Raw genomic sequence first — 25,647 nt, forward strand, 5'->3', positions numbered from 1 at the left:
GATTGTTAGTATTGATTGCAGGAAGAATAGAAAAGTCTTACATGGTTTTTGTGGAAGCATGAATAGTTCAAATGAATAAGACTTTTTACAAACGTATATATACAAATGCAGGAAGCCTTGCTTTAAACGCATGTAAAATCAGATGCAATTCAGTGCAGAAGCAAAATTATGCAAAATATTGTTTTTACATACATTTCGTTTTTTTATTATGCTTAAAATTCCACTTATTTTCACACTTCCTCTCTCTCACTCTTATTCTCTGTGTTATTTCACGCCTGTTCATCTCACACCTCATCCCAGCCCTCTGCCTCAAATGTGTGTAACTACTATATATACAGTATGCTATCATTTAAAATTGATTTCATGTGACATTTAATGTTGCCGCTCCTTGTTGTATTCATTTTTCTATTTCCCTTCATTGATATGTCTCATGATACATGTTCACACCAAACTCACCGGAGCAGATCCAGTCTCCAGTGGTGTAGATAAACCTTGACTTGATTGGATAACTCAGTGCCAAGTCTATACCTTTTATATAATTCTAATACGCAACACAGAAAAGCATATAGATGTATATTTTTCTGTAGCACAAACTGCAAAATCAATTAAACGAGACATGACTTGAGTCACATTGTAAAAGGTTTGAGTAATGTGGAATAAAAAGCGAATTTCATGGTGTTGGTACGTTTTTTACCATCATAAAAGATCTTGTGTTATATTTGAATGTTCTTTTATAAGAGCAAAAAATGTCATGTTTGAATGATCTTCAAGGCCATTAGTCTGTTTTAAATCTTCACCTACAGAAAAGTTTAAGATACAGACTTAAAGCGATAGAACGAAATTCGTTCATAATTTACTCATCCTCGTGTCATTTCAAACATGTTTGACTTTCTTTACTTCTGCAGAACACGAAAGGAGATATTTTGAGGAACGTTGGTGACCAAAGCAACATTGCTCCCCATTGACTTTCATTGTATAGACAAAACCACTGAGACATTTCTCAAAATATCTCCTCCTGCACTCTTATACAGGTTTTGAATGGCATGAAGTAAAATAAATGATGACAGGACTTTTATTTTTAGGTGCACTAACCTTTTTAGCTGTACCATTGAAATGTATTGACATAACTATGTGCAAGGTCACGCAGATGGTAGGCATGCAGGTAAAAGAGCTTCTGAAACGGGTTTGGATAGTTGACCGATAAGGTGTGACACAGCTGCTGTACAACCTTTATTCGCTTAGCTTAGAGATTTACGATACCAAAGCAAACAGAACACACACGCGAGGGCTGAGCTGCAATTTCAGTCAGTCCTTGCGGTCCAGCCTACCATAGCCCATTGATCCAGATTCTCTTATCTGCAAATTAAAGTTTGTTTTACGCCATTAAAGTTCTTTTGGATTCACAGCACAATGGATTCTATTCAGTGAATGGGGTAATTATTTATTGGTGTTTCAGGATATAAGCCAGACCACATCTCCCAGCATCCCTATAGGCAGGAACGGTAGACATTACCAAGTGATCAAGTTTGGTAGCGGTGCACTCATGGGAGTTGTAGTTCATAACAGTCACAAGCTGGGGCTTTTTATAATCAACATGTGAAGAGGGATGAAACGATGAATACAATACCCGCAATAACATAGAGTGGCGCGCCATCGCCGCAAAGCGACGACGTGCCATCAATGCCTGTGAAAGAGTATGTGCACACAGTTACATAGAAAAATAGCACTGTCAAAAGTTGTAAGCTCTTCTGCGTTTTTAAAACTTGGCGTACGCTTCAGTTCTACGATAACAAAAACGGTACTGCGCTGACGTGGCCTTAAAACAAGCGCCGAGTCAAAGGTGGTGGTACAAGTTCAGTCAAGAGAAAGGAACAGTCCACTAATAGTTGGTTCAGGTTATATCAAATTCATACACACAAGGACAACATTACGCCCCCCGTCATTGCAGGCGAGGTGGACGTTTCCAACAGTGAACAGGCTCAATTCAAGATGGTCTTGTTACAAGGAAGGTAAAAGAGTGATACATTTTGAAAAAGTTGCAAGAAAACGCTCAAAAGAAACGAGAATTATAATCATAACAACAACAATGATAATCCAAGCAATAACAGAGCAACAAGGTTAAAAAAGGAAAAGACATTCATTCCTACGTGTAAAGTAATAAAGTTATATATCCAGCATTGTTTTTATCCTTTTTCTTGTGTGTTTTTTCGTTTAAACAGAATCTTCCTCCAAAAATATTGTGGTAGTGCACATTTCCGTGAGCTGGCTCCAAAAATGTGGACAACGATCAAGTGCAAATCCACAGTTTTGCCGACCGGTGTGGCACATTTTTTACCGTCCTCCCAGACACCTGAGAAAACTGATCATAATCAGATCAGCCTTGTCTGTTTTTATCGCAAAGATACTACATTGAAATATTCAAGTTATGCAAATTACATCTATAGTCACATATTCAAGCATATACACACATATATCTAGTGAAGGAATTGTTTAATAGTAGTTTATATAATATATTGTCATTTGTATGGTACATTAGTATTAGGGTGCATGTCTTTTTTTGGGGGGGGGGTGTGAGGCTCATTTTCTGAGGAAATGTATAGAAGATCTACATATACACCATTCCTCGTACAATGAACGAAACAAAAGAACAAAAGGTTATAGGCAAACTGTTGGGTTATGTGCGTTCGGGTCAAGAGACTGGGTGAGCACCATATAAAACACGAGTGCGTGTTCCTACGCCGGAAAATACGCAAGCATGCGCCAGCATGCAACCCACTCGCCGCGGATGCCACACCAGCACCAATGCGGTTCACAACGTCAAAAGCTCAAGGAGGAGAGATCGAGACGCAGAAACAGAGAGTGAGAATATTGCTGAAGTGAACACGGGCCTGTGATTCACAGCTCTTCAGTTCTTAAGAGAGCCTCCGTGAAAACCCACGTCCAGTTGGCTTGAAAACGTGTGTGGATTTATTAAATATATACATTTGAAAATGTGGAGACCCTCCAAGCATAGTGAAAGGATGTCGGTCTCTCTCTTTCTTAGTCTCTCTCCCCTCTCTCACCACAGGATAAAACACACACACACACATACTGAATTTAAGAAAAGGAATCAAAGAGAGTGCTTGAACAAACCCATGATGAAAATCATTTAAAACTATACAGTTTTCACCTTCGCGTGCCATTTCTCTCCATGCCGGAGTTTCTTATGAGCTCTCTGTTTCTCTTATTGACGTTCTTCGAACTATATCTTCCTGACCTGCCTAACTGCGTCTGATGTTAAAAATATATCATTTAGCAATAGCGCTCCTGCACTTCTTCATACAGCCAGCTTCCCCACCCCTATATAAAATATACAAAAAAGATTATTTCCAAAATCTCGTCACCAGCCTGCCTCTGCAAGTATAAAAATATACAGTTTTCCTATGTCAAAATCTCTTCCGAGCTCTCGTCGCCGCCCACATTTCCTCCTCCCGTTCTTCTGCTCTATTATATCTGACCCTAACAGTTCAAAAATATACAAGGTTTTTTTGTCATAGAAAAAATTACATCTCTACCATCTCCTTTAGAACTCTCTCTCGGAGAAAATCGTCCCGTGTGGGAGGAGGATGTTCACAAGGGCTACGTGACATCATGCACCATCTACTCGATTTAGTGACTGTATCGTGTGCACTTGCGCAAGGTAGACCTTGTGAACATCCTGTTCACCGTCCAAATTGCACATTTCAAGTATTTGTTTCAATCAAGCACCACGCCACCCCGTTCACCCGATCCCTGCGCTTACGAAATGTACATTTGTGACAAGAGCATCGTAGTGCTTATTTGAAAAACAATAAGAGAAAGAGAAAATGGCATTCCAGGACAGCCCTTAAAACACGCGTTTAAAAATGTCTCTCTCTCGTTTCTGTTCTTCTTTTCTCCTTTCATAAGTCTTCGTGGCGGCTCTCGTATTTGTTGATGATGTTGCGACAGCGGCCCAGCTCTTTTCGCATCTCGGCGACTTCCTGACGGAGGGTGGCGTTTTCCCGCTCCAGGAACGCTGCTCGGACGGAAATCTGGTTCTCTTTTAGACGGCGGGCGTCGCGGGAACGCTTCGCCGCTTCGTTGTTCTTGTAGCGCCGGCTCCAGTACTTGTCGTCCTTTGGGTGGGGGGATAAAGAAAAGATCGGATTCTTTTGATTGGACAAAACAGTCGTTGTATTATGTTTAAGATCATAAGGCACAAAATGAAATATACGCTTTAGATTTGAAAGATCCTGTACAGTACACGTGTTCATGGTGAGTTTTTTTAAGGTGCTGTAAGGAATTTATTTGGACGCAAAACATAAAATGTTTTTTTTTACCTGAGATCTATCTACTACGATGACGTGTCAAGCGGTGCAATAAAAGTATTTGGGGAATTCCTGAAATAAAAAACGAACGTAGTACCTTATGTTCATCTGGAACAAGCATTTTCCGGGCCTTCTTAATCATGGGCTGAGGCTTCAGCTCGTCCTCCGTAAAGCGATGCCGGCGCGGATCAAACGCCTCCTGACCCGGCACGCTGGACAAGGCGAGGTCAGCGGGGTCCGGATCGAAGTTCACCATGACGTCGGACGCGTTAGTGGGCGGAACTACCGGCGGAGGTGGGCAGGATGGGCTTGGAGAGGGGTCAGGTGGTACAGTTTGAGCCCCTGTTGAGAGAGGGAGAACAAAAAACAGTCACTCACATGTCGCAGCAGACAGAATAACCCACCATGTGTCTGGGCTAAAGGCAAAGAGGATTAGAAACCATGCTTGTGTACAGTATGTTCCTCGACTGGCTGCAGTGGCTCGTGTTGACCACCAGGTTGCAGCAAAAGCTAACGTGGACGCTTGCCATTGTCAGCAGCTTGCAGAGGAGGCCAAAACAAGCCAACCTGCCATTTCAATCCATGTAATAAACATCCAGAAACACATCATAAAATCGACTTTGAAAACAGTCACGTTTTGTTCTTTCTTAATATTGTATAAATGCATTCTTCCCTTTACAACAGCTTTTGAGTTATTACTTCCCCTTTTTAGTTGAAATATGCTTTAAGAGCTGCAATAGCCCTGCATTTGGATAGCAAGCACTTGACATTAATTATGATGCATTAGCTGTAATGGCGGTTTCTCATTTAGCCTTTCTGAATTATGGACTTAGTACAGGCAAATAATAAAATAAATCGTCTTTATTCACACATAATAAACAATAAAAGCACAATACTTTCTATGACCGTCTTTGGCTTTGATGAAAGCTTGCATTCTCGCGGGCATTGTTTTTATGTACTTTTCCACAGTCTCTGTTGGCTGTATACAAAATAAATAGCTTTTCCTTTTTTGTAAAACAGTTAAAGGGTTAGTTTGGCCAAAAATTCTGTTATCATTTATTCACCCTCTTCATTTTCACATTTTTTCTTCTGTAAAATTTTCAAGAATGTTGGTACTTGAACAACAGCGGAACCCACTGACTTCTATTGTATGGACACAAAACCAATGCCAAGTCACTGGGTACTGCTGTTTTTCAGTTACCAACATTTTCGGCAGAAGAAAGAAAGTCAAACGGGTTTGAAGTTTGAGGGAGAGTAAATTATGACAGAATTTTCATTTTTGGGTGACTATCTCTTCGAATTCATGGCTAACAGCAACCATTATATTTTAGCATTAGCAATACTACCGTGACTAAAGAGCTTACATATACTGGTGGATTAACCATTACAGAAACAAAAAAATGATTTTGGTAATCACGATATTGTGAGTTTGTGGCACAAACCTTGCATTCGGTGGTGGTGATCTAATAAATTTGTTCAGACACACAAAAAATGAGAAGCTAAATATCTTTTTGAATATCACTAAAAATGTCACAACCGGATAATTCTGTTTGTTTCAACAGCGGAATGATCCATCTCGAGAAGTAAACGGCTTTTGAAATCCCAATTTGCTCATGTAAACAATAATCACATTCTTTGGGATTTAATAATGAGCCTGAGCACTCAGGGGACCTTCCTAAGATTTGTTTTTCATTCATTAAAAAAACCAAACAAGAATGTAAGGCAAAAAGTGCTTCCTTCCCACAGAAATGTATTGTCAAGTTCCTGTCCTAATCGATCTGCAAACTACCAAGAGAAAAAAGTGTGGCTTCCAATGAGCACCAGCTGTCCTTTGGGCCTCTTCCTTTACATGCGGGAGAGGACCAAAGTGAGACACAGCTGTGTGCACAATTCTCATAGAAAAAGCTATATAAACATACACACAATGAAAGACAATGCTTATTCAGGCATACAAAGATAAACACAATATCTATCTATCTATCTATCTATCTATCTATCTATCTATCTATCTATCTATCTATCTATCTATCTATCTATCTATCTATCTATCTATCTATCTATCTTATCACCAAAACGCAGATCCCCTAAAACTTGTAGCTTTTTCTCTTTCTATTCCACTCTCGCCCCTCCTTCTCCTCCCCGTCTGTTCTCTCCCCTCTGTCTCTCTCTCTCATTGCTCTCTGCAGCAGCACGTGACGCGTCGCCTGCACATGGCTCCAACGTGTGAGGGAGCGGGAGGGAGGGAACACAGAGAGGGAGAGATTTCAAAACATGCAGAAATGCAGTCATCATCTCCAGTACCCTCTCCCTCGATATGTGCAGAGTTTTAAACATTAAACACTGGTACAGAATCCTTAGTAATCATTTAAAATCATTAACACTGTGCCCAATTATGGGTGTAAATGTTGCTGACTGTTTTTTTTTATTACCAATAACATAAATGGTGATGGGGTTTTTTTCCGTTTGTTTTGCGAGGCTAAATTTGGTACTTCTGCAAATATTACAGTACGATATTATCTTCTCTAATGATTATGCTGTACAGAAATGCTTCCACCACACACATACACACAGCTGTGCCCTTAAAGCCTGCATTGCTCTTGGCATCGCAGTCCAGTTTTAGACATCCCATCATGCATCAGTGCAGACCACACGATCCGCATAGACATTCCTGCTCGTGTCCGCCCCAATGCACACACAGTCCGCACCGCAAGTGAAACATTATCGCACAAACACGCACATTTGTCACGTAGCTTTTTCGCACGGTTTATAAACACTACGTCAAGCGCGCAGCAAACCCAACTGATAACAAGCTACAGGCCTCGCTGGCCAGCACACAAAAAACTTATTAGGGTGCTCACCATGTAGACACTCAGGACCTCCCAGCAGTCCGGGCCCCTGCGGCACGTCCAGTCCCAGCAACGAAGATGACGAGGACGAAGAGGACAGGGATGATATGGAGGAAGCGGAGGAAGAGCACGGTGGAGAGGAAGATGGGGGGCACTGGGAGCTCTGGCTGGGAACGGCTGACTGCGTGCTCTGGGAGGGCACCTGGGCGGCCGTACTGCAGGTGTTCCCCGACGGCATGCACCCCATCCCGTTCTCCGTCAAGAACTCCTCCAGGTCCATGTACTGGAGCTGGAACAGGCCGCCGTCTCACGGCAACGAGCGCTCCCATAGCAACGGTCCGAGGAAGGCTGGCTGATTGGTGGAGCGAAGGGCGCCGTTGCCGCCGTTCATGCCCCCGACTCCACCCAACGAATCCTCATCAGAGTCCGAAGGTTTGTCTTTATCTGTGAGCAGAAAGAACGAGAGTTTATAGACGAGTAAACATATTTACATTACAAACGGTGGTCATTTATTTTGACATATAGAGCATGGAGCTTGCAACACCCAGTCATGAGTTCGAATCCTGTGTATATACTTCAATAATCCGTTCTTGTTTGTTCATTCATAGTTGATCAAAGTAAATCGATCACATAATTTCATATAAATTCCTTAAATGTACAATGTTTATGCTGTGAATGTTTTCTAACTCTGGCTATTCTCAAATCAAAAAGCTTATTATGTGCACAAACACATTCGTATTTTCTGATCACATGCGCGCTGGCGCGGCACATAACAGCGTACAGTGTGTAATGAATAAACAAAGCTCATGTGAGAACATGACCCTTGAACCACAGCTCGGAACAGAAAGCCATCGCAGCTGTAGCAGACTTGGAAGCGCATAATGCCATGCACAAGGCTGGAATGCCAGAGGCCAAGATGGCAGTTTCTCTGTCTGCCAGTCACTGGGATGAAGAGATGAGCGATTGGGTTGGGGGGGCTTTGGCAAATGAGATCGGATGAGAGTGCCGCACGAGGGATTCTGAGGGAAGAGCTCAAAGCATCGAGCTGAGCTGTCATCTTCAACGAAGGGGCTTTTGAAGATGGAGCTGGGGAATATGAAGCGCACAGTGATCGCTAGAAAAAGCAGCGTTTTACCTAACAACAGTGTTCTGACTAAAGGGAAGTGGAAGCAGTATATGGAGATGGATAGATGATCAACGTATTAACTGATAGAGAAGAGGGTAATAAAGGAATATAAAGAGCTGTATGTCATGTAGAAAAAAACAGTACATTAAAAGAGTGGGAGTTTTCAACAGCGTCAAACCAACCACTAAAAAGTGACCAGACGAAAATGACAGATCATATACTTAATATATTTGTGAAGTTAAGAAATTTTTGTATATATTAAAATTTTGATCATTTACCCTGCCCCTCCAAATTACTTTTAACGAAAAGTGAAGTGACGCATGTCGGCCACACGAGGGCGCACTTGAGACAATGGACGTCTTAGTGTACATCCGTAATAACAGACAACACCTCTCGTATTTGACAACGGCATCCCTTTAATGGCAGCCATGGGAGCTTTAAAAATCCCTTTAAGACAGTGTAAAAGCTCTTAATTTCTTTCATCTGTATTGATTCCGTAAACTCACATAAACAATTTCTCATTTGGATTGAAGTGAGTGTGGAAAAGAAGACGTTTCGTGGTTGCAAAGGTCGCAGACATAGAGATGGTGCAGAAATCAAACAGTAGTCAACAAAACTTATCTTGGTGCTTTCTATATGCAAATGTGAATAAACAGGGTAAACATAACGAAAAATTACTTTGTTGACAAGACTTCATAGAAGGAAGTTACAGTAATGACAACAACAAATGTGGATTAGAGGAGAGAGAGAGAGAGAGAGAGAGAGAGAGAGAGAGTCACCTTTCATCTCACAGCAGTCTTTTGCTCTCTGGTCCCCTTTAATAGGCAGCTGAAGAAGAGATTTTAGACTGGCCATGGAGTTATTCGGGTGGCCATTGGTGGTGGTACCTGCAGGGTTAGAAGGTCCGAGCTGTGGACTGGTCCCTGCCGGAAGGTCAGGTGGCAATAGCTGAGAAATTGGTCTGGACATTCCTCGGCGGAGCACCAAAAGTCCAGCTTGAGTCAGTTAAAATAACTTTTGAGATCACTAGACAGGTGAGCAGGTTATAATGTTCCGATCTGAAGCAGAAATGTACTAAAAACTGAGTTTGGCAGTTGAATAAATGGCTCAGGATGTAGATGTAGGTTTACGAACATTTACAATTCTTCGAGCGCTTCTCCTAATCCGTTCCCACTGGAAAAGCGAAGTGAATTGACGTCCTGTAAGGTCCGCTCAAGTGGAAAGGCTGGAGTTGTTCTTCATCCTCTCAAAAGCGCACCGTCTCCCTTTATTCTGACGATTATCGTTTGCAGAAATCGTTGCTTTGATCTTCGGCGGGATTGCACCTCAATTGTCGACAACTGTCATCGGGTTTATTTGATGCTCGTCTCGGCCAGGGCAGAAATATTCCCCGAAAAAACGTATGAGTTGAATGAGACGGACGTCCATGGAGGCAGAGATAAAAAATTGTGCACAGTCTGCAGGAAACTGTGAGTAAACTATAAAATCGGACTAAATCGAATCGACAGACCTCGGGAAAACTCCGTATCGAGGATCGATGTCTTACTCTGATTTAAAACAAATGTATGCAAATGAAAAAAATGGTTCCGCTTTAAAATAAAATAGAAAAATAATTTAAACGTAAGCTATCATGGTTAAGACTGATGGCTGTTATTATTCCTCTGCCTTCTTTGTTGTTCTCTCTCTCTTTCTCTCTCGTTATTTTTGTCGCTAACCTCCGCAACCTCTTTCTCTCTCTCTCTCGCACTCCCTTTCTTTCTTTCCTTTCTCCGGGCACTCGGTAAAGCGAGCGCTCGGAATCGTAGCAAGAGTCAGCTGGAACGTACACGGGCAGCGCTCGTGACATCACCTCTCACGGGGGAACGGCACCGAGGGGCGGTGCTATTCATTATTCATGAACACACCTCCTGGATCACCGCCCACAAACTGATAAACGCGCAGTGACGGCCAATAGTATGCGCCCTGTCATGAATATTAAAGTCAGACCACCCCCGTTTTTGCTAACCTCTTCCGTGCCGATGATTTTTCATTGATCGAACTGCAATGTATGAGCGGGAGGTAGCATTTAGTCAGGCAAAAAGATCAAAAACAAGGCTCAAGATACATTTGCACATTAAGGATGTTGCGTGGCATACAAAAGTTATTTCCATTGCGTTATCGAGTTCACGGCTGCACGGAAAGCATTTTGTACGTATGTGAGAATGACACTGCATGAAGAGACATGACAGAAAAATAAAACGGCTGCAAAGATTCAGAAGACTTGCAGCTGTTTGCATTGCATATTATTATCGTTAAACTGCTCTGTTCTAATCCAAATCGACATTCTTGTATGATTACTATCCCTAAGAAATAAACACGATCATATCCATTCATTCTCGTCATAGTCGCTAGCTGTCACTTGTCGCAATAAGCCAAAACGTGAGTGTTTCGTTTTGGCCGACACAATTGTATTTCCATGGTACCTTAAAGACAGTACCAGACCTCATAGAAAGCACATGGACCAGGCACGCGCGATCGCTACCTACCGGCGGCCTCTCCTTCACGTGATTGGCTTAAAGTAGGTCAGTATCTGCCCTTCGCGCGTTTCTATTGGACAAAACTAGGTCAGTCGCTCCTCCCAATGTTTTCCCCATGCTAGTGCCGCGTGAGTTGGGAGTAAAACAACATGCAAAGGAGGCTTGTTGAGATCTTTGTGGATTAGTGCAGGAAACTCTTGTTAGATGCAGAGATCAGATGGAATCTGCCCTTGCGTGCTGAAAAATTACAACAAATAAAAAGAAAGCTCCGTCAACACACGTTATAAATAATGACATATTGGCGTACGTTTAATGTGCATCTTTAAAAAACAACAACGTTGTCTACAATGTTACAATTGCACGGTTAAAAGGGAGCGCTTTTGAAATAATGCTCAAATATGTGATCATCATCATCTTGTATGCATAAATAGGCACGGAGTGCTGCATTATGTTCTATGTACCTTTAGGCACGTGAATGAAACAAAAATAACATAGACGTAACTATTTAGTAACATAAAACAATGTTTATTAAATTTCTAACTGTACAGCACACATGCTTGCATTTTAAAAGGCATGTGCAGGGTTCTCTCACTTTTTGATCAATAATTTGTTGAAATCTTGAGTTTAGGATCGCTTGAGTGAAATGTGTGATCTTAAAAAAATGTATCTAAATGCATTTGTTTCTATACTTGAAATTGTTTTGTAGTCAAAACATAACTTATTAGAAAACTACAATTGTACATGATATGGATGATTTGGACTAAATAAAAGGAAAAGCAGCCAATAAGAGCCCAGAATAGGAACTACTTCATAACTGTTTAAAAAGCATCTCCAGGTGAGATGTGAAGATTCTGTCTGATAAAATGCTACATTTTCAAGGCAAGTTCAAGGCAAACAGTAGCTACTTTGAAGATACTAAAATATAACATTGCTTTGATTTGATTTCGTTTTCTTTATTCACAACATTATTCTTATCACTTCATTGTTTTGATGGGGTTTTATCTGAAAAAACCTACACTTCAGAAATTTCTATTGTTTCTTAAATTACTTTATTAAATTAAATTTTACTTTAGCAAAACAGAAAAACAAATGTGGATTAGAGAGAGAGAAAGAGAGAGTACCTGCAAGGTCTGCCTGTCCAATAGAAGAAATCGGTCATTCCTTGTTTTAACACCTAATCCAGGTTGAGCCATGCAGTGGAAATAACTTATTGTTTGGACAATAGTGCTGGGAAAAAATGTATAAACTAAAAATTAAATAATGAATGACAGGTTGAGAACAACTCACACAAATTCTATTATCAGGATAATAAGAAATAAGAACACTTACAGAAACACCAATATTTTGTGTAGGATAAATCTTTTCAACAACCTTGCAGGCAAATCAATTTAAATTTCCGAGCCCACTGCCACACATAATACATGACCGCCATCTAGAGGACATAGTTAGCAATCTCAACTTCCATGTTAATTTTAGTTAATCATGTGAGCTGATGCCCTGTGCTGAACTCATTAAACTTTCGCTTGAATACACAGACAGATGCAATAAGTGAGCAGACGGTTGTGTTCCCCTGACACACCAAAGCAACCCACGCTTAAAGGCATTCTTACCTCCACCTCTACTCGAGTGTGGCACACACAGGGCATGTGCCAAAACACATGAACTGTAAACACCCCCATGCAGCCGAGAACAACACCATGGCACCAGGTGCTTAACACCTGGCTCTCACCGTTTATAAATCATTTAACCTATATGCTATAAATAACAAATAAAAAAAATCTGCTCACCAGTTTAATAAACATGCAAAACGGTCAATAGTTTAAAATAACTTGACTGGAAAGTTTATCGTGATTTTTAAAACCTTTTAATTCGAAGGCTTTTAAAGGATTTTTAAAGTTAGTTTAGACAAAATGTACAAAAGTAAGCCCAGCATGGATGGACAGTTCACCTAAAAATGAAACTTCCGTCATCATTTACTCACCCTCGTCATTTCAAACCTGTATGACTTTCTTTGCTACAGAACACAAAAGAAGATATTTGGAAGAATGTTGGTAACAACGGCGGTACCCAATGACTTGCATTGGTTTTGTAATAGAAGTCAATGGGTACTGCTGTTGTTCGGTTGTTCTGCAGAAGAACAAGTCATACAGGTTTGAAATGACGAAATCATTTTCATTTTGGTGTAATTATCCCTTTAATACAGTTAAAAAACATCACAGAATACCTCAAGTTCCTAAAAGGTGCTACAATATAAAAAAATCTTGATTAAAAATATCACAACATACTTCCCATAGTTCCATTTGCCTTACTCCATAGCTTTGATTAGTTTATTATTTTACTAAAATGTGGAAAAATAATACAAAATGAGTTACCCTAAACCTTTGACCAGTGGTGTACAACAATTTAAAACAAATACTATTGGGTGACATTTTTTGACATGGTTTTATTTGTTTTCTGAGGAACCCAACATCTCTGTTAGCTCAGAAAAAGAAAACAGTTGTTTAGTATTTATATTTTAGTTTACTGAGAGGAAAACATTGGAACAGTAGAGCTAAGTAATGTTTTGAGAATGAATACAATAGTGTTGGGAAAGCTGGGCTAAACTGTGGTTTGGGTTACAGGGGCAGGGAATAAAAATCACACTGATACATATATTCCCCACATCTTACACTTACAGACCCTGCCACACACCCACCCACCCCTAAAATAGTAAAAATGATTAAAAAAACGAACTTATACTTTGAATAATAAAAAAAGAAAGAACACAAATGTTACATAATAAAATATAATACGCATTGTACAGTACAGACTGGCTATACCTCAGTCCCTCAAGCCAATCTCGCAATCAAAGACATTAACACTTGCCATAGAAACACCTGTAAAGGTTCATTACATATTTCTTGAAAAACAGGTGACACTAAACACAGGAACATGGCATTAACAACACCATTCTGTCCCCTCTGCATCAGCTCTGCAGAACATTTTGCACATTTTGACAGTTTCACTGCAGCGAGTCCTGATGGTTTATCTCTGAGACACGGTTCAATTGAACAATAAGTGTCCTAACAACAGTTGTTCAAAGTGAATACACACGCTATGTACTTTATCTGCTTCTCAACCAGTAACTTTCAGTTTCAGGTCAAACATTTGCATTTCAACATGAAGACAGCAAAACGGGGAAAAAAAACACCACAAGGAACAAAAAGCTACGTATATCAGAGTAAACAAAGGCGATACCGTTAAAATCTGAATATTGGAGGGGGAACTAGTTTAAAGAATAGATTGTTACTTCAGATTAGTTCACTTTCACTGGTATGCATCCATCATTGCAGCACAAATAAAGTCAAGAAAATACATAATGAATGTATTTTTAGAGGATAAAGATGCTACCATTACAACAAAGGTGCTACCAAAAGAAATAAAAACGATCTAGAATATTCTTCCCCTTTGGAGAAACCGTGTTAGAGATCCATGTCTACAATGGATGATTCTTTAGGTCCAGGCTTATTTTTATGTCAGCAGTCTTTTTTGTAAGAGGCACTCCCATGGTTAAAGTCTGACCACACGATTAAGGAGTTGATTGTGTGGTGCTTTTATGCCTACTTTCATGTTATCCTCACCTCCAAATATGATTTTAAGGCCTTTTATTCTTACAGATGTCAATTTTACTTAGTGCCTGTAGCCTGACACAACTGTCGATCTTTCAATCTGGTCCTCGGCCCTCTCAATGTTAGTCCCCTTTATTGAGATTTTGCATCCTCTACGGACACGTCGACAAGCAAATTTGTGGCGCTGCAGGTGAGTGTCATTCCAAAAGCGAGAGGGGCACCGAGAGCAAGAGAAAGTCCCTTGAGAAAGGTGGTAGGCCCGATGACGAAGAGCTGACAGTAGCCTTCGCGAACGCTTTCCACAGACTATGCAGTGCAGACGGGCATGTCGGCCGTGTTTTCTCGCCGGATGCCTGGATGCACGGTGAACTGAAAGAGATATGCGGCTTGTAAAAGTGGTGACGGGACAGACAGGACAGGAGTGTGACCTCAAGGGGACAATGAGAGACCTCAGGCCTCTAAACCTTAACCGCCCCACACGCCACGTGCCTCCACCGACACTTATTCCAAGTCCTCCTCCAGTAAACTTGGCCCACTTCAGCTGAGCCATCCACTTCTTCCTTTTTCGCTGCTGCTGGAGCCTGCATTTTTTTCTTTTTAGGTATATTTGCCTCCTGGCAATTTCGTAAGCACTGAATGCGCTCATTGACGGCAAAGCACCAGTTGGCTGATATTTTTTCTTCTTTTTTTTCTTCTTCCGCTGGGTGGCATCCTCTTGGGTCTGAGGGCTTTGTTGTAAATGTTGAGACTGCATTGAGAAGGGGTGCTGTTGCTGGTGGTGCTGCTGAGAGTGGTGGGGTGGGGAGATGTGGATGTGAGGTGGAGTGGAATGAAGGGTGTTACCTGGAACCCCTGAATAAATAAGCTGCCCCTTCCCGTTTAATGGTTGCTGAAGCGGTAGGGGACCCATATTGGGGTTGGAGTAGTGCAGATGTTGGGGGTGTGAGGATACATTTGAACTGTGATGTCCTGACTCAGGAGTGTAGAAAAGAGGGGAATAACCAGCAGTCTGTGGATGCTGTGTGTGAGCGATTGTTGAATGGGGCTGTTGTCCTCCATGACCTCCACTTTCAGGTGTTATATGAAGGAGAGCATTGGTTGCCGCCTCACTTTCTGAAACAGATGGGGCAGTTCCAATAGATTCAGTTCCTGTTGGTTGTGTTGTTGGCCCCATACGAGACAATCCATGTTGAGATAATCGATGTCTTGTCAGGCTGTTGGAGTAAGAGAAAGCCTTACCACACACTTCACATGAAAAGAGTTTCTCCCCACCATGTTCATGAATGGCTTGGTGATGGGCGGTCAGGTGGAAGTGATGGCGGAAAGATTTCCAACAGATCTCACATGTGTACAGCTTAGGTGGGGGTTGGTTACTTGTGCTAGCATTAGATCCTTGAACTTTACTATCCTGAGAATAAGAGTAATAAGCGCCAGGGTTGGATTGATTGGTTTGATTGGGTTGATCTTGATTAGCAGTGGCTTGATTTGCAGCAGATTTGGTTTTACTTCGCCTTGGCTTAAAATCACCTCTTAGATGCAGCTTTTCGTGCCTTTTTAGACTCTGTGCATATCCAAAATCTTTTCCGCAGAGAGAACATTTGTAGTTCTTCTCCCCCGAGTGAACAGTATGATGTTTGGTGAGGTGAAAAGGTTCTCTAAAGTCTTTTCCACAGATGTCACAATGAAAAGGTTTCTCCCCTGTGTGCACGCGTTCGTGACGACGTAGAGTTTCACGTCTGCTAAAGCCCCGCCCACAAACAGTGCACAAATAAGGCCTTTCTGAACCATCTCCAGCAGCCCCGCCCGGATTGCTTCTCCGACGTTTAACTCCTTCTCCTGGAGTCCCACCAGGTCTAGGCTCTCTTTTCTGTCTGGGTTTGCGTGGCCGCTTGGGTTTGGCATTAGGATTGGCATTTTGTGAGTTAGGAGGCTGCTGCTGCTGCTGTTGGGTGGGGTGAGATAAGGGTATCATTGATCCACTGAGGCATTCTTCATTTCCACCATTACCTGCAGATGTGGATGAAGAGGGGCCCATTGACCCGAAGCCAAGCCCTCCTAACAGACCTCCGATGATGTCCCTCCGTTCTTCTCGTCCACCAGTATTGTTCATCTCAGCAGGCAAGACAGAGGCGGCAGCAGCTGCAGCAATTGCAGACATGGCACTACTTGTGACTTCATCTTCAGAGTCATCCAAAAGAGAAGAGAGAGGAAGATGAGACTGCTGTTGGTGATGGTGCTGATTTTGAGGATGTGGAAGAAGTGTTGGGGCTAATGGAGCTTTTCTGAGAGCTGGACTTGACATGCTGTTGCTACATGAGTCTCCAGAGTAGGATGACGGGTTACCCTGTTGGCGACGGTAGTCATCAACTCTGTATGATGTTTGATAAGGATCTCTTGAATACTCAGGATTATATTTCTCTTCAGTTTTGCCCACTGGATTTTGGCTGCCGCTTCTTCCCTGTGTATACAGGCTGTCACAGGACATCCCTGCTGTGCCATCCTCATTTTTGCAGAACACCAGTTCTTTTGCATCACTCATTTGTCCACCTTGGAAATCATTTTCAACTTTGCTGTCTACTGAACTTATTGAGCTACCATCACTGCTTCTGGATCTCCTCCCTGGCTTGCCACAGTTTCCAGAGGCAGCATGGTTGAGCAAGGAAGTGCTCTCTCTAAAGCAACGGCCACATGCTGGACACCGGTAGGGCTTCTCTTCGTGAATTTTTTCATGCCGGGTGAGTGACTCTCGGCGGTTGAATGAACGCTCACAGACAGAGCAGGCATATGGACGATCTCCAGAGTGGATAACACCATGCTGGAGGAGGTGACCTCTTTTTTTGAACCCCTTTCCACATTCATTACAACAGTAAGACTTATCTGGACTTGAGCAAGCGGAAGACAATCGGTCTGGATTTTGCTCATGCTGGTGGTGAGCGTCTTGAGAAATGCCATCCTGTGTTGAGTGGGGGAGATCTGACTGATGTTGAAGATTTGAGTTTGTACTGCTGTTGGGACGATTACCACCATCTTCATGGCAGCGTATGTGTCGACGAAGACTTGGGAGATGAGAAAAAGACTTGCCACACTCTCCACAATGATAGATTGGCTCTTGCTCAGGCTGTGTGATATTTGGAGTCATTGATTGCTGGTTTTCAGGTTTGGGGTTCTGAGAGATATTTGTTACCAGCACAGATGCAGAGTTTGATGATGGGGCAGAGGAAGAAGAGGAGGAGACAGTTGAAGAAGAGGAGGATGGTGCTGACGAGGAGAGGATGGAGGAGGGGTCACCACTAAGACCCCTCATACCAACCCCTCCACCTCCTCCCACAAGACCAGAGGACCCATCATGACCATGTGCCCCAGAGCTGCCATGGCAGTTAGCACTGCTAGTACTGCTGCTACCGCTACCATCTGTCTTCCTCTGGGGCAGGTAGCCAGCCATGGCTTTCTTTCTCCTGCTGCCACTACCTCCTATTCCTCCAGCCCCAGATCCGTTATCGCCTTTCCCATCATCCTTTGGTACAGAGAGATGGAGTGGGAGTGGCAAAGGGAGGCCTGCTTCTTGTTGCATTAGTGATGCCAGCTGATTAGAGGAAAGAACAGGAATGCCTTGAAAATCAAAACCACCGAGAGGTGATGGTTGGGGGGCAGGGTGAAGAGGGTGGTGTGGATGGGCATGGCTGTGTGGGTGGGACAACGCATGAGGTGGCAGCTGCTGTTGCTGTTGCTGGGGCTGGGGAGCTGGATGGCCATGGGTGTGAGAAGGATGAAGGGCAGGAGGGGGAGCAAGACCTGTATTGGAGTCTGTAAGACCAAGATGATTGTGGGGTCCCTGCTGAACTAGAAACTGTTCCAAACTAGCATTTGTGGGCACTCCAGAGAAAAGGTACTGATTTGCAGCAAGCATGCAACTGAACTGCTGGTGTAAACTTCTTGCATCAGATTGGGCTCCTACTAATCCAGCCACTGAACTGCTGGGGGGATTATTAGAAGTGGTGGTTGAACTTGATGAGGAGGGTGATGCAGATGATGGTAAAGGAGATGGCTGAGGAACAGACAGACCAGGATGCAAGGGTGGTGGCGGTGGAGCAGATGTTACAACTCCTCCAATTACTCCAGAGCCTCCTCCAGTACTTCCTCCTGCAAAATCGAAACGCCCCATTCCTGAATGAAGCTGTTCCTGGGCTAAAGCAGCCTCAGCAGGGTGAAAGGTACGTAGGAACTGCGGATAGCCAGATGCAGAACTGCCACTCCCACTGCTGCTGCTCATCTTGCTGGATTTACGTGTGCTTTGTGACGATGAGGACTGAGTCTGTTGCGGAAGAGGTGGAGGGGGTGCACTCATTTTGGCAAACAGTGATGAGGAGTCGGCAAATGCATTACTTCTTGACCCTTGAAGGGAACCAAGACCAAGCCCAGACAGGAGGCTGCCAGAGGCCTCACTCTGTTGGTGCTGCTGCTGTTGAAGCTGCTGATGGTGCTGAAGTTGAACTTGTTGTTGGTGCTGCAGTTGTCTTTCCAGCCCCAGTCCTTTGAACTGGTGAGCCTGGTGTCCACTGAGCATTTCTAAAATGTCCATAGGGTACTTTCCAAACTGAAACATCTCCCTCTTGACTGTTGAGGGATGTTCCTAAGATTTTTCCCGTTCTTTTGTCCTTTGCAGTTTGCAGCGAAGTTAACTATTCTACCAAATGGCCTATATTAATCAAGATAAAGCTTTAAAGTAATCTGCTAGCAGCTTAAGTTTTTTTGAATAAATGTCTCTAAAAAAGTTACTTATTTGATGTTGTGATATTCCATCCCATCCCAGAATGTTTTGGCTATAATAGTGGGGCACTACATGTGGTAAAATTGTGGAAGTTTTGGATTAAATAATTATCTATAAATAAGTAACAAAAAAAAGAGCAAAAATGATTTACAATATCATGCAATAAACAGATGTATGCGTTAGTCTTTCAAAACTAGTACATCTACAGTTAAAACATTAAAACCATGTCTATCAATACCATTCACAAAATATTTACCACTGAAAACCAAATCTTTTAGTGTTGCAGATCATTAAAATTGAAGTAAAGAGGGGTCTTTTTTATATTTATGTATTTTTTGAAAAATGCTGATGGAAATGACCCCAATATGTGAAGTCCTTAGAAAAGTCTTCATCTAATGAGAAGAATGATGAACAACCAACTTTCTTCAACAATTCGAATCGGAGTGAATAGGTGAAAGGTCAGATTGTCCACCGGGTGGATCCAACCTCCTTCTATAACACCTCCGCTGGAAGACCACAAACACAAGCACAGTGTTATGACCTAGTAGTTCCTCCTCCTCCTCCTCCTCCTCCTCCTGTTTGTTGACAGCACCTTGCCAGTCCTAATAAAAAAAAAGAGAAAAATAACATTAGCTTTTAAATCAAAGCATTAAAATGTCTAAACAATAACAAAACATTGCATCAAGGCAATGACATATACTTGCAATTAATGTAAATTATCAACTTTCTAATCCAAAATCACAATTTAAAATGAAAATAAAGGCTCTGAATGTGCAGAATAATGCAAAAGACTAAGACAACAAAGACGAAGAGTAAATGAACAAACAATCAATCAATCACAAAAATGCAGCATGAAGAAACAAAGCAGACACATCATTAAACAACACAACACACATATATACTGTAAGAATATGAGCAAGAAGAAACTGCAGTAGAAATTATATTATAATACAACTAATAAGAAGTTATAAAAATCAGCATACAATGACATTAAGGCCCAGTTTTACAGACAAGGCTTAGTTTAAGTCAGGACTATGCAATAGCTAAATTAGGAAATTTAAGTTGCTTTTATAGAATGTCTTTAAAAAGATTACTTGTGTGCATCTTGTGACAAAACAATGGCACTGATATATTTTAAATATTTTTGGGATAGTTCACCCAATTAAATTTCTGTAATTATTTACAAACCCGATTCCAAAAAAGTTGGGACACTGTACAAATTGTGAATAAAAAAGGAATGCAATAATTTACAAATCTCATAAACTTATATTTTATTCACAATAGAATATAGATAACATATCAAATGTTGAAAGGGAGACATTTTGAAATGTCATGCCAAATATTGGCTCATTTTGGATTTCATGAGAGCTACACATTCCAAAAAAGTTGGGACAGGTAGCAATAAGAGGCCGGAAAAGTTAAATGTACATATAAGGAACAGCTGGAGGACCAATTTGCAACTTATTAGGTCAATTGGCAACATGATTGGGTATAAAAAGAGCCTCTCAGAGTGGCAGTGTCTCTCAGAAGTCAAGATGGGCAGAGGCTCACCAATTCCCCCAATGCTGCGGCGAAAAATAGTGGAGCAATATCAGAAAGGAGTTTCTCAGAGAAAAATTGCAAAGAGTTTGAAGTTATCATCATCTACAGTGCATAATATCATCCAAAGATTCAGAGAATCTGGAACAATCTCTGTGCGTAAGGGTCAAGGCCGGAAAACCATACTGGATGCCCGTGATCTTCGGGCCCTTAGACGGCACTGCATCACATACAGGAATGCTACTGTAATGGAAATCACAACATGGGCTCAGGAATACTTCCAGAAAACATTGTCGGTGAACACAATCCACCGTGCCATTCTCCGTTGCCGGCTAAAACTCTATAGGTCAAAAAAGAAGCCATATCTAAACATGATCCAGAAGCGCAGGCGTTTTCTCTGGGCCAAGGCTCATTTAAAATGGACTGTGGCAAAGTGGAAAACTGTTCTGTGGTCAGACGAATCAAAATTTGAAGTTCTTTTTGGAAACTGGGACGCCATGTCATCCGGACTAAAGAGGACAAGGACAACCCAAGTTGTTATCAGCGCTCAGTTCAGAAGCCTGCATCTCTGATGGTATGGGGTTGCATGAGTGCGTGTGGCATGGGCAGCTTACACATCTGGAAAGGCACCATCAATGCTGAAAGGTATATCCAAGTTCTAGAACAACATATGTTCCCATCCAGACGTCGTCTCTTTCAGGGAAGACCTTGCATTTTCCAACATGACAATGCCAGACCACATACTGCATCAATTACAACATCATGGCTGCGTAGAAGAAGGATCCGGGTACTGAAATGGCCAGCCTGCAGTCCACATCTTTCACCCATAGAAAACATTTGGCGCATCATAAAGAGGAAGATGCGACAAAGAAGACCTAAGACAGTCGAGCAACTAGAAGCCTGTATTAGACAAGAATGGGACAACATTCCTATTCCTAAACTTGAGCAACTTGTCTCCTCAGTCCCCAGACGTTTGCAGACTGTTATAAAAAGAAGAGGGGATGCCACACAGTGGTAAACATGGCCTTGTCCCAACTTTTTTGAGATGTGTTGATGCCATGAAATTTAAAATCAACTTATTTTTCCCTTAAAATGATACATTCTCTCAGTTTAAACATTTGATATGTCATCTATGTTGTATTCTAAATAAAATATTGAAATTTGAAACTTCCACATCATTGCATTCTGTTTTTATTCACAATTTGTACAGTGTCCCAACTTTTTTGGAATCGGGTTTGTACTTACCCTCCAGTTGTTCCAAACCTGTGTACATTTTGTGTACGTTTTGCTTTAAGCCCATTGCACATTGAGTCTGAAATTTTCGTCCGAAATTTCCGCACGTTAAAAAATAAATACGACCTCACGTTGTGTCAATCACATTTACACACTGTCTCCGATATTTTCGTCCATCATAAAAAAATTCGGACCGGATTCGATTTTCTGCGTTTTTTGCATCCGTCAAGCATTTTGAGTGGCCTTTAACAATTCAGAGACACCGTACAAACGAAAGCCTAATACGAAAAAACGCGTACGTAAATTTCGGACTGTATGTGCAAAGACCTTAACACTAGGAAAGATATTTGAAAGAATGTTTTAACCATACTTATGGGGCACTACTGACTTCCATAGTACAGAAAAAAATACTATAGTCAGTAGTGCCGCAGAACGGTTTAGTTTCCCACATTCTTCCACATGTGTTCAACAGAACAAATAATTGTATACACACTGGACCTTTGAGATTAGCCTTAAACCTCGTATATGAAACAGGGCCTATATACATTACATTAACACTGATCAATAAATAAAGTGATCAATAAATAGAAATATTAATAGCAGAAAGAAGCAGCAATGCTGACATACTGACAAACTGTACAGCAGGGCTAGTCAACTGCCAATCATCTTTACCTGGCCCGCCTTAACATTTCAAATGAGTGGAGAGACTTAAAAGAATGGTGTGCTTTAAGAAATGCACGTTCTGAGACGCCACATCTTTGAAAGTCCAAAACGCCGGTAAATTTAATATGAAAGTAATTCCTGCGGCTCATAACAATTGACGTCTTATAAAGCGATTAGATCGGTCTGTCCAAGAAACGTAATGTTATTTAAAACGTTATAATCGGAAATCCACAGCCACAGGCAGTCGGTTTGCGCCCACGATAGGTCACATTCCGAAATGAGTCTTCTGCCCTTGAAAGTAACTGCAGGAAGGGTACTACACCACGTGAACTGTTGTCTCAGATAAGGGAAAACTGTTGTTTTTAGTACTGCATTTATTATGTATTATTTAAACAGCTATATTTACGAAAACAGCTGTTCATCTCCCCCCAAAAGGATCTGCCCTTCTAAGTGCATGGGGCACATGAATGTGATTGGAACTCACCCGAATATGCAATAACAGCCATATCTATGAAAATAGCATTCCGTTTCTTGCACAGACCAATTGATTTGCTTTATTTACTTTTGTGCTCAATGTATTAGCGTTTTTGACATTTATTAATTTAACAAAATATCTTCATAAACATCTTGAAAAAAACAATGCCACCCACAGCTTGGAAGTACTGGGGGCATTAAGCATTATTTTAGTTTATTAAGCATAAACTAAAGCATTAAGGAATATAAAATACAATTAAAAAGACAATATCCCTTTTAATTAAATATAATGAAAAGGCGCAAATACTGGATGCAATATTTGTGTGCGTGTTTTAATATATGACCTATAAGTAACAAAAACAGTATAAAAGGAGCAAAATGCAATAAATAACAGAAATACAAAATAACAGAAGAAATGATGATACGGTAAAAAACTGGCCCTTATCCTATTTATACTTTTGGAATCTGGCCCTCAAAGCAAAGTAGTTGAAGACCCCTGCTGTACAGTAATACTGACAGCTCACTGAAACTATAAATACTTATGAATATTTAAATAGTCCATTTTAAAATTAGCACTGCGCTATCAACTCCATCTAACAACAATTCTTGTTACCTTGTTACTTACTTGTAATTACTTGTTTTCATGTACATATAACTGAATAAACAATCGGGTAACAAAAGTATCTCGACTTTACCAATGCATTAACTCTCAGATTGTAATTAAATAAATAAATGAATAAATTAGGGCAAAACAAATCAATAATTGGAAATACAGGTAAAAAAGGACACTACACAACTAAGCATTATTCATGTAGAACACACACACATAATTAGAAGAGGCAAAACAGATGTCAAACAGTATAAAAGGAAATCTTGACAAAACAAGCAATAAAGCAGTCACAATAAGAATATGCAATGACATCAAATACTGTACTGTAGCACTGACATAGCACCCACATCAAACATGATTTTTGTATTACATTTGTATTAGTATAAAACTATCAACCTCATCTAGGACTAGGATGACCTGTGCCTTCTTTAGGCCAAATAAGCATGCTGTTATGGCACACAATGAACATGTATAACATACTCTCCAAAACTGAATACAAAACAGAGAATAAAATGTCTGTACTTTATAAATGCATAAACAGTCAACTCCTTTTACAATGGCAAAATAGGTCAACTAATGAATTAATTCATCTGGAGTAACTTTATCAACAATAACAAATGTAGGACAAGTCAGCAACTTAACTTAGTTAAAAAAAACAAGGAACAAAAATATATTCAATTTATGCCCGTCAGGTGTAAAAATAGCGTTAGCTTTTTACTTTACGAAAAAACACCGACATAACACCAAACGGTTGACATTCATATGTTCCATAATCACAAAATCTCAATTTGTTGTACTATAAATAACGTGCAAGTACTACAAAACAAAAAGGTCTCAATTAACCTTACCTAACCTAACATGCACAACTACACCAATGTCACAATTTTTAACTTTACTCAGCACGTTGTGTGTAAAACTGAGCAAAGAAAATCAAAAGACGACATCATGAGGTCTTGTCATCAGTTCAAGGGTGCTAATGTCAACATTACAGACACAGACAAGATATTAATTCCGCCACAATTAAAAACGGCAAGTAACGTAAACTTACCGAGGCCTTCAGAGCTTGAAGGAAACGCGCCGATTGTTCTCCGGTATAATTTTGTTGACTGCAGGGGGATGAGGGAGGGGGAGAGCCGGATTCCCTTTTTCAATCACATCCCTCTATGGCACACCAAAAAGTTTTGCAATAAATCACAATTAGACTCGTTTCATTAACCAATAACTTGGCAACAATCTACCCCAATTCTGCATAAAAGCATGCATTCTACTTGTCACGCAAGGGCAAACTAAATGTCAAAAAAACAGTAACATAAACAAGACTGTGAGTGCCGACAGCAGGTCAGACGAATTCGGGCTATCAGCGCTCTCCACTGCGCTAGCCTTTTAGCTAGCTTAATAAATACGTCGTACCCTTTTGCACAGCAACAAAATGAATTCAAATGTTTGGGCTTCGCACCTGCACGTGAACGGAGAAAGTCCCGTTGAAGAGCAAAGCGTGAAAATAACTTATGCGAAAAGGGCGCCGAAAGCGTAGATGTGCACAAAGGCGGTTTCCGATTTCAGGTTAGCAGGTCATTTTTCCTCATCCCGTGGAAAAACACTCTCGGAGGCCTCTCCATCGCTTTCGATCCGTTAAACAAACCCCGATTTCCGCTGGTTGATCTCGCTAACGTTCAGTCTCTCGCCGTATTATTATCAACGTGGGGTTTTAACAGAAACTGTCCGTCTGGTCAGTTTTGCGCGTATTTTTCAACGGATTATGGTCGGCCAAATATTTTCCGCCCCGTGTCAATTTTTAGTGCCCCCGTCTTCCCTCGGGTTCTTCTGTTCGCCTCACAGTGGTCGTTTCCGGGCAGTCATACAACTTCCGGGTGGCGTTACATGGTAAAGCGTCCGACATTACTGCGCTAGCCAAGTGAACCAGTGAGTTGTAAAA

At 41.3% G+C, this 25,647-nt stretch overlaps 2 protein-coding genes across 2 annotated transcripts; both read right to left on the reverse strand.

Moving 5' to 3' along the window:
* Window positions 1-2,473: 2,473 nt before the first annotated feature.
* Window positions 2,474-10,137, reverse strand: dbpa (D site albumin promoter binding protein a). Its single transcript, XM_057355184.1, is given in 4 exon segments — window positions 2,474-4,136; window positions 4,426-4,670; window positions 7,187-7,618; window positions 9,080-10,137. Coding segments are annotated over 4 exon segments (1,083 nt in total). The 5' UTR covers window positions 9,270-10,137; the 3' UTR covers window positions 2,474-3,920.
* A 3,102-nt stretch (window positions 10,138-13,239) lies between these two features.
* On the reverse strand, window positions 13,240-25,563 carry znf865 (zinc finger protein 865). The gene is made up of 3 exons (XM_057354841.1): window positions 25,168-25,563; window positions 24,760-24,872; window positions 13,240-19,794 (listed from the first exon to the last, which is right to left on the reverse strand). The coding sequence occupies exon 3, from the start codon at window positions 19,025-19,027 to the stop codon at window positions 14,486-14,488; it is 4,542 nt and encodes a 1,513-aa protein (XP_057210824.1). The 5' UTR covers window positions 19,028-19,794; window positions 24,760-24,872; window positions 25,168-25,563; the 3' UTR covers window positions 13,240-14,485.
* Window positions 25,564-25,647: the final 84 nt, after the last annotated feature.

This window comes from Triplophysa rosa, linkage group LG16 (genome assembly GCF_024868665.1).
Source record: "Triplophysa rosa linkage group LG16, Trosa_1v2, whole genome shotgun sequence".
Taxonomy (NCBI): Eukaryota; Metazoa; Chordata; class Actinopteri; order Cypriniformes; family Nemacheilidae; genus Triplophysa; species Triplophysa rosa.